The sequence below is a fragment of the Salvia splendens genome, chromosome 1, assembly GCF_004379255.2.
Source record: "Salvia splendens isolate huo1 chromosome 1, SspV2, whole genome shotgun sequence".
Classification (NCBI taxonomy): domain Eukaryota; kingdom Viridiplantae; phylum Streptophyta; class Magnoliopsida; order Lamiales; family Lamiaceae; genus Salvia; species Salvia splendens.
The window spans coordinates 512,685-522,895 of record NC_056032.1 but is presented as its reverse complement, the minus strand read 5'-3'; the positions used below and the strand labels follow the sequence as shown (position 1 = coordinate 522,895).

Below are 10,211 nucleotides of genomic sequence, written 5' to 3'. Positions count from 1 at the left end.
AGCCGTGTTGCAAGACGGTGTTAGGGGTAGGCTGAGTCAGCCTATGAGGCCGAGCCATTTCGTTCCTTGTCTCTCACGCTCACATGCAAAGGACTCACCCTTCTTAAATAGTTGTATGACATTATGTTGCACGAACCATCTATGGTGTTTTTCTAATTTTCGGCAGATTATTTAGTAAAATCTATAAATTGACTTTTCTTTCTTTCTAATATTATTAAAAAGTGCAATAATATGATTTAATTTTAGATGACTAATAATGTATTAGTTCTTGTGTATCCCTCTTTAATTAAACCATCATTTACATATTTTTAATTTGCACGATTCGTCCTCATCTAGAATATAAAATAACTTTGAACATGATGCATATAATAGAGTTTGACAAAATCTTTAATTATCAATAAGTCCTGGTCTTCAGTTAGTAAAATTCATCGTTAGGCCATCAGTTATTCAACTCTTCAATATACATTGGAACCCCAAAATATTGTGAGAATGAAGAATCATTTTCAACCATTTGATCATAAAAATTACTGTGAATGCATATTATTGTTAGACGAATATAGAACCTGAATTTCATCCCCACTAGCAGACTTTTTATATGCAATTAATTAATTTCACTATGAATTGATTAACTTGTACATAATGTTCTCACGCCATCACGAAAAATGTAGTTTTGATGTTAAAAACTAGCATACGTCCATGACTAGTATACAACGTTCGAGTAACACACATTTGAAAAAATATTTGATGAATGTGTTTTCATTGGGTGGATTGTATTACTATACTAAAGGTTTCACTATATATACAGAAAATAGAAATAAGCTGAGAATTTTTTTGATAAATATAATTATTACTATAATAAAATCTAAAAACATTAAACTTAACTATATGAAGTCATTTCGTTACAATTCACTTCTTCCATTGTAGTAACTACATGTTATGTTCATTCATTCAGTAACTTAATTGACATATGTGCCTGAATTAGATATTTTAATGCTAACATAAAAAAAATTAAATAGTTTGGCAATTATTGGCCCTTGCCCTAGTAGAATTATGTTTTACTTTAACTAACCTCTCAAACTTTTATTTTTGTATCGCTGACCTCTTACACTTTTTATTGATATTTTTGGAATACCTTCCTAATAAAATTTATAGTTTTCTTATATAAGTCTTTGATGTCTTAAAAGCGTATAAAGGAATCAAGAGATCCTCTATCACTACTAAAAAGTGAATTTATAGATTGATATTTTCGTCGGTAATCCAAAATTATGACATGATTTTTTTATAGATATTTTCCACTAATTTCATTAACTTGCAAAGACAACATTTTCCTCCGCAAGGTAATTAATTAAACTATGACAAGACTTCATGAATAATGCAATTTAACGGTACCAATGTACCATAACTAATAATACACTTTTATATAAAATAGATTAATGAAGGCTAATTTATAAGAGAGTCAACTAATTAAATTAGGTCAACAATCAAACTAACCTAATATTAATAGAATTAATTATGTTAAAATAAGATATTATATCCATCGTTGTTATTCTATTCTATTAAGTTTTTTCTTCTTCGCGTTTTTTTCTTTTTGTATGTATGTTTCCTTTCCTGATCTTTCTTTCCTATTTTGATAAATATAGATTGATTTGAGCTTAAATTGTAATAAATCAAAATCTGAAAAAGCGATTTGCCTTTGTTATAATATAAATCCAAAAATGAGTATATAGCTTATTCAAAAACACAAAAATGAAATGAATTTTAATTTGCAGTACCAATAAATTTACTGTTTCATACTCAATTTTGGGTTTTTTTTACAGTATTGATTGATATGGTCTAATTCGCCTAACTCCATTGAATAAAGAAACATTAGGAATATGGCGGCCATAAATTCAAATTTTACGTTGAAATTTTGACCAAGTGATCATAATGCACTTTTTACGATATTTCTGTTGTAGATTGAGTTTACTTTTCAGCAAAAGAATGCGACTAATTAATTCCATTCAATAAACATTATGAATATGATTGCTATTTCAAGCATAAAAGGATACGAGATCAACTTGTGTTGAATTATTCGGAGAATTGGGACCATCTAAAGCATTATTTTTCAACCGTTACTTAATTAAAAGGGTAAGTTTTTAACTAATTATATCGTTGACAAATTTAAAATTTTTAATTATATAAAAAATGATGAAACTATGTGAACACACATAGTAATATATTATTTTGTGTGCAATTGTAATTATATTAAGTTGGAAGGTAATCAAATGCAAATTCTAAATATTGTACAAACTCCAAACTATGATTTGAATAGTTAGAAAATGTCAATAGATGACAAAATAGTAGCAACAGAAAATGTCAACACAGTGTCAACGGTAGATGTTGTGTTGATATTGTGTTGACATTATGTTGACATTGTGTTGACATCAAAATCTTGAAATTTTACAGTGTGTTGACATTGTGTTGATACTGTGTTGAAAAGTTGGGAGCTTGTACAATATATGAGTTTGCATTTTATTACTATATATATTAAGTATCTACATAATACGCACATAAATGAACCCATAGGCGTTCAATTAATTTACATTTTGTGCAAATTAAGTCTTTGATTTTATTATTGATACAGATTACTTGCTATTTGTTTCACTCCACTATCTATATCTATACATATATAAAATGCGAGTTTTGATCTTATTTTAAATTTTTATGAATTCTGGGTGTAAATTTAAATATTTATAAATATAGAGTATACATTTAAATATTTGCTATCTATATACTTATACATTTGTAACGGTTGCACTAATTATTTAATAACATACTCCTAAGATGATTAAATTGTATGGCCAATAAATTTTAAAAATGTGTGATACACTAATTTCAATATTCAGCCCTTTCGGCATTGGTAGCTTATAATTCAATTCATTGTCTTCATCCCGTTGCATCACAACTTTTCTGCAAAGGGAATAATTTGTTTTTAGTGTGATTATTATGTTCTTAATATTGTGATCTTACTAGGGGAAGAAAATTGAAATCATAGAGACAATATTTCACCAGTATTTAGAATTTGGTGTGTGCGTGTTTTTAGAACAACTAAACATACATATAAATGAAATGTAACTTCCTTGGAATATGTTTACCATGATCGTATGATATGAGTGTTATTTCTTATTTAATTAAATTTTTATAGTTATTTATCTAAAATCATTCATTATTATTTTTTCCCATGTAGGGTAATAGGATTCAAGGATCGTTTCCCGCATTTTACAAAATAAGCGTGAACAAATTAGGGAAGGATTAATTGTTTCTATTTGTCAAATATGAATGGGAAGTTATATGGAGTATATATTTATAGGGACGTGATCCAAATGCAAACCATATATCTAATACAAACTCAAAACTTTAATTCTAGCCATTAATTATAACATATTTGTGGTTAATATTGCGTAGAATTTATATCTCAATAAGAGCATGTATTTTGTCAACATAGGGTATTTTTGTAAGTTAAGTTTCTGAACGGTTTATGTGTTCCTAATTTCTCTCCCACCATCCAAAGCTGAAAATATTCACATCTTCGAAAGGATCTTAACACCAATGTAATTGACGTCGAAACTTTAATTGCGTTGATTCTTTGTTGATGTTGAATTTTGTGTTGAAATAGTGTTGATTCTAAAATCTGTGTTAATTTTATGAAGATTTTTTTGTTGAATTTGTGTTGAATCGATCATGTTGCTTTTTTGTTGAATTCTGAAATCTGTGTTGATTTTTTGCGCTGAAATTTCGTTGATTCTTTTGTTCTGCTGTTGGTGATTTTTTGCGTTGAAATTGCGTTGATTTTTTTATTCTGCTGAAGTTGAATATTTTGTTGACATCGTATTGATTCTATGTTGATTCTAAAATCTATGTTGATTTTTTGTAGATTTTTTGTTGAATTTGTGTTGAATCGTTCGTGTTGCATTTTTATTGAATTCTGAAATCTGTGTTGATTTTTTGCGCTGAAATTTCATTGATTCTTTTGTTCTGCGGTTAGTGATTTTTTGCGTTGAAATTGCATTGATTCTTTTGTTCTACTGCTGCTTCACAAATAATCGCCGCCGCAGCCGTTGAATGAGAGTTGAGAGAACGAGGGGGAGACTAGTCGAAAAGGAGAGAGAATGACGAAAAGGCAAAAAGTTGGAATGAGGGGGAGTAATTGAAACGGTTTAATTAACATGAATAGTGGAAGGAGAGAGAACGACGAAATCAGGATCACACAATTATTCTATAATTAAATGATTCACCGTATTATGAAAGTGTCTAATATACCCTATGTTAATAGATTCATAGAAGTTATTGAAATTTTAATCTTGAAACATAATAAGCGTTGATCTATAATAATTAGTGGCTATGATTAAAATTTTGAATTTGTATTAGATATACGGTTTTCATATATCACTACCTTATATTTATATATGTGGATTTTTTATATTTTTTTAGTTTACCATTTTATCTTTTTTATGGCGATATCATTACCCTTCTAATATTTTTTTGTTGTATATTTAATATATTTATTTAGATTTTGTATTGATAGTATTTTAGTATGATGTGTGTGCATTGTGAAACTGTGAAGGATGATATTTTTTTTTTGTAATATAAGTGTTGTAATTAACAAATACTAGTTTCGTATTCATTTAATTTAGTTTATCCACGCGATCAAATTAATAGAATAAAAATATTTTATCTCGCGCATGGCGTATGTATTAACACTAATTTTTTGTAAATCTATACTTATATAAAAGAGTTTTGATATTCATTTCGTCCCTGAAAAGTAGTATATATATACTTTTGGTTAGTATATTTTAGAAAGAATACAATAGGTTGTGCAATGCACGTAGTTGATACTAGTTTGTATAATATTCAAGAATGAACAATTAAATTCCATCTTGCTTGTTTTATTTAACTCATGTCTCAAGAGGATATCATCGACTTTGGCTCACCCAACATGCAATCACTCTCACTCACATGAAAATCAATTACTCCCTCCGTCCCAACTTAAGAGTCCTGTTTTACCATTTTCGTCCGTCTCAACTTAAGAGTCCTATGTCACTTTTATCATAAATGGTAAATAGGCCCCACAGTCCACCAACATATTCCACTCACATTTTATTATAAAAGCAATATATATAAGTGAGACTTATATTCCACTAACTTATTCAACTCACTTTTGTTTATCTTCTTAAAACTCGTGCCCTAACTAATTAGGACTCTTAAGTTGGGACGGAGGAGTACTATTACCCAACATACCAATACTATAAGGTTATAAAGAATCCACATTTTTTCAATACATCAGACCAGTGAATACATAATCAACAACATATACACAACATTAATTATCCAAATAGATGGACAAATAACAATATTTAATTTGCTCTATAATTTTAAATACTACTCCATAAGCAAAGAAGAATTTACCTAACTCCAAAATTTCATCTTAAGGCAAATATGTGCACCAATATTATTAGTACTAGTATATTTTAGGTAATAAATTAAACAACCTTACCCTCATGTTAGTCAAGTCACAACATTAAATTAAAATATGAATAAAATTGGTGGCACCAATGTAGAATATGCTCCCATCACCTCTATAAATACCACACCACCTTCACCATTTGAGAGCACACCACCAAACTTAACATAACACTATCCCTTCTCTAAGAATGGCAGATATGAATGTGCCCTCCACCGAAAACAAGTTCTCATTGCCGGTGGATTCCGAGCACAAGGCCAAAGTCCTGAAAATCACCTCCTTCGCACAGCCCCACATGCGATCCTTCCACCTCGCCTGGATCTCCTTCTTCACATGCTTCGTCTCCACCTTCGCGGCGGCGCCGCTGGTCCCCATCATCCGCGACAACATCAACCTCAGCCGCTCCGACATCGGCAACGCCGGCGTCGCCTCCGTCTCCGGCAGCATCTTCTCCCGCCTCATGATGGGCGTCGTGTGCGACCTCATCGGCCCCCGCTACGGCTGCGCCGTCCTCAACCTCCTCGCCGCCCCCGTCGTCTTCTCCACCGTCTTCGTCTCGTCGCCGGCGGGCTACGTGGCCATCCGCTTCATGACCGGCTTCTCACTCGCCACGTTCGTGTCGTGCCAGTACTGGACCAGTGTCATGTTCAACAGCTCCATCATCGGCACCGTCAACGGCGTAGCCGGCGGCTGGGGCGACATGGGCGGCGGCGTCGCGCAGCTCCTCATGCCCTTCCTATTCCACCTCATCAAGATCTCCGGCGCCACCCCCTTCACCGCGTGGCGCATCGCCTTCATGATCCCGGGGTGGTTCCACGTCATCATCGGGGTCATGGTGCTCACCATGGGCCAAGATCTGCCCGACGGTAATCTTAGCACTCTTCAGAAGAGAGGCGATGTCGCAAAAGACAAATTCTCTAAGGTCGGTCAAATTCTGGTTCATCCTATAATATTTTTTTTAATTCAAACATAAGTCCCAAAGTTTGCTTGAGAAATGTTATTTAATCTATACTCATTTTTATATAAAATTATTGAGTGCAGGTATTGACTCATGCTGTCACAAATTATAGAACATGGGTTTTCTTCATGCTCTATGGCTTCTCCATGGGAGTTGAGCTTTGCATTAACAATGTCATCGCCGAATATTTCTACGACAGGTTAGCTCATTTGAGTCAGTAGAATATGAGATTCGTTAAATTACAAAAATATTTAAAAAAAATTTGTTTTGTTTCAGGTTCAACTTGAAGCTACACACAGCTGGAGTGATCGCGGCCACATTCGGGATGGCGAATTTCTTCGCGCGGCCCTTCGGCGGGTACGCCTCGGACATCGCGTCGAAGAGGTTCGGGATGAGGGGGAGGCTATGGATTCTATGGCTATTCCAAACCCTAGGAGCAGTGTTCTGCATTTGGCTGGGCCGGTCCAACTCGCTCGCGATGGCCATCGCCTCCATGATCCTATTCTCCATCGGCGCGCAGGCCGCCTGCGGCGCCACCTACGGCATCATCCCCTTCGTTTCCCGAAGATCGCTGGGGCTGATCTCCGGGCTCACCGGCGCCGGAGGGAACTTCGGCGGCGGATTGACGCAGCTGGTGTTCTTCTCCACCACCCGATTCTCGACGGCGGAGGGGCTGACCTACATGGGCGTGATGGCCGCGGCGTGCACGATCCCGGTGGCGGTCATCCACTTCCCGCAGTGGGGGAGCATGTTCCTGCCGCCGTCGAAGAACGAGAAGCACACGGAGGAGAGCTACTACGCTTCGGAGTGGAACGAGGAGGAGAGGGAGAGGGGCTTGCACGGCGGGAGCCTCAAGTTCGCTGAGAACAGCCGGACCGAGCGTGGGGGCCGGACCGTGATCGCCGCGTCGACCCCCCCGCCCCATGTCTAGCCACAAAACAACCTCTATTTTTAATCTTTAATGTTTGTGAACTGAATAATTACAAAGAGTGTCCAAAAGCTTTGTAGTATATGATGATTGGTTGTACATATAGCATGTACAATCATGAATTCTTGTAATTTCATTTTGATATGTACTCCCCATATGTAGGTATGTAATTGTTGCTTTTATCTTTTTCATTATATACCATGTTATTTTTAAATCTTGTGTTAATTGTGTGGTAGTACAATTTAATTTCTTTTCCAGCAATCATAACATAACATTCACAATATTTTGAAATCAATAAGTTACTATGTATAACTTGAATTTTGATTATATGCTCGGTGTGTGTTGAATGTGCATGAATGGATTGTATATGGATCAAAATGTTGGCTTCGTTCTTCACTGTTTCGAAGTGATCATTTGTGGAAATAAAACCCAAATCCAATCCTAAGTGAGTAAGTAGTGAACTATTAATTAATTTTAATGATGTTTTCCCTGTGTATATGCATACTATTTAAATTATGAAACCGATATATAATTATATTGCTAAATGAAGGAAATTGTGGAGCTAAAATATGTTAGATACAATTGTTACTATTACTCCTTTCTTTAGTACAAAGTAGTAATAAATTTCGTAAAGTTTCGATTTTTGGTTTTACTAATTAAGTTTTAATTGACAGCTGTTAATTAGTTACTTCTAATTACTGTATATACTCCCTCCAGGGAGATGATCAAAACAAGAATGCATCTAAATCCAGAAATGCAGTCCAAATCTTGTCGCTGGGATTAGATGATCTAATGGTCAATAATTAACCAAAAACACGGAAGGTCATAATCAAGCAGTTTTAGGTCATATTATAAGGTTTGAGTTTAATGTCGTGCTAAGATCATTTTAGGTCATCCTTTGTAAGAATGACCTAAAAATAGACCAACAATGACCTAAAAATGTCATACGCATAATATTATTCTGTGTTTCTTTATTAAATCTAGTTTTTCATAGATTAAAACCCTACTTACTCCATTTGTTAATTGTTATAAGTATATGGCTATTAGGTTGGTCATTCCAAATTAGGACTCACAAATTTTATTGTAATATTCGTTGATGTACTTTTTCTGGTCTGGCTGCAACTGACTAATTTGCTACATGTAAAAAATTGTTTCTGTTATTGATTACTCCCTAGACAAATAAATGGTTGATTTCACAAATATTAGCATAAAATTAAACAGCTTGATGGTTGATTTTCCATTCTCATTTCGACTATATATTAACTAATCTAGCTAGCCTACACACATACATTTATGGAGTGATAAGAACTAAAAAGTCAGTGTATACTAATTAACCAAAATAAAGAGCTGCCTATCAATTGTTCAACTATAGCCAGCTAAGATAGGTACTGTAATCAAGAACACAGTAAAATATCGATTATAAGTCAACTAAAATTTCGCCATATAAAAATTCGATCGATTCTTCCGCTTCAATTATAGAAAATGCAACATGGTAATCGAAGATCACATAATAATAATTGTCATAGTTTCCAACCAATTATTATATTATATTTAATTGTATGTATTTCCTTTTTCTGAGCGCCTATGCATGTATGTAAATGTACTAAGTTTATCATAAGGATTAGTTCATGGTTCCCACTTGCATCATGCCATGTTTGATGAAGATTAAAGAATTACTTAAACTATTACTATGTGTGTATGTATAATAGCAAGTGGTACTCAAATTTAATCAGATACAACAAACATGTTACGCCTAATAAGATATCAGATGTTGCACATTAATTATGTGACCACGAAATGTGATAACCTTTCATTTCACATCCGTACTTATGCCATATTTTATGCGCCTAAATATAATATTCATATAATAGTAGTTATATAAATACAACTGCACATGCATCTCTCTAAATTCCACGTCAGAAACTTTGACTTTATTCGTAATTATCGTGATTTCTCATTCTAATAAGCAGGGCAGAGTATGCAGTATGCTCATCCATGCATAAAAACACACAAAAAACTTAAATTATTCGAGATAGAAAATAAATGTTTAATCTGGTTGCTCATGAATTTTATGTATTTAGTTATAATTAATGGAATTCATGAATTTAAGCATTTTCAGTGTATATCAATCGATTTAATGATAATAATACTAAGTAATAATAACCGATTATTATTAATAATAATGACAAATTTAGTAGTGGAATAGTAGCGTACCTAACTTAATAGTAGTACTTGACAGTACGTGTGTAGTCAACTCTTGAATTAAATTTGCCTCGATCCACAAATATTGTCGAAGTTTCCTCTCAATTTAATGAAATTTGACCAGCTGCCAGTTGCATTCTTACAAAAAAAGGAAACCCTTGGGTCATATAAATAGAATAAAATATATACAGTACTCCAGATACAGATGCAACAAGACAAGAGTACAACTTATGTTTCCATTTCGAAGTGCGAAGTGAGGTCCAAACACTTGAGCTCGATCACTGTATTTTGCAATTACTATTTCTCTTAATTAAATTCTATAGTATATATTGTGATGAATTTTGCAATTTATCAATTGATAAAACACTTGCAATCACTGTATTGCAAGTGGCCATATTAATTTCGAACAATTTAGATCCCACATTAAGATGCTGTGTACGTACTAATTCTCAAAACTTAAATATTTGACCTTTTCTCATCGAACCGAATTCTACTCCAAAATATTTCAATCCTCATCCATCTTGTTATGCATATTAATTTATCTCTCATTTTTTTAGTGTTATGCATATTAGTACATCTCACTAATGTGATGTTTCGTGCAAGAAATGTTGATTGAATATGCA

At 33.6% G+C, this 10,211-nt stretch overlaps 1 protein-coding gene across 1 annotated transcript; it reads left to right on the top strand.

The window, feature by feature from the left end:
- Window positions 1–5,666: 5,666 nt before the first annotated feature.
- On the top strand, window positions 5,667–7,611 carry LOC121806151 (high affinity nitrate transporter 2.4-like). Its single transcript, XM_042206105.1, has 3 exons — window positions 5,667–6,422; window positions 6,542–6,657; window positions 6,735–7,611. Exons 1-3 carry the CDS (start codon window positions 5,691–5,693, stop codon window positions 7,387–7,389), a joined length of 1,503 nt encoding a protein of 500 aa, XP_042062039.1. The 5' UTR covers window positions 5,667–5,690; the 3' UTR covers window positions 7,390–7,611.
- Window positions 7,612–10,211: the final 2,600 nt, after the last annotated feature.

What these genes read in the sequence shown, in the direction of transcription:
- LOC121806151 (XM_042206105.1), top strand. Translation starts at nt 5,691, where the DNA reads ATGGCAGATATGAATGTGCCCTCCACCGAAAACAAGTTCTCATTGCCG. An exon ending in CAAAAGACAAATTCTCTAAG is followed by an intron (nt 6,423 to 6,541) that starts GTCGGTCAAATT and finishes TATTGAGTGCAG; the next exon opens with GTATTGACTCATGCTGTCAC. An exon ending in GCCGAATATTTCTACGACAG is followed by an intron (nt 6,658 to 6,734) that starts GTTAGCTCATTT and finishes GTTTTGTTTCAG; the next exon opens with GTTCAACTTGAAGCTACACA.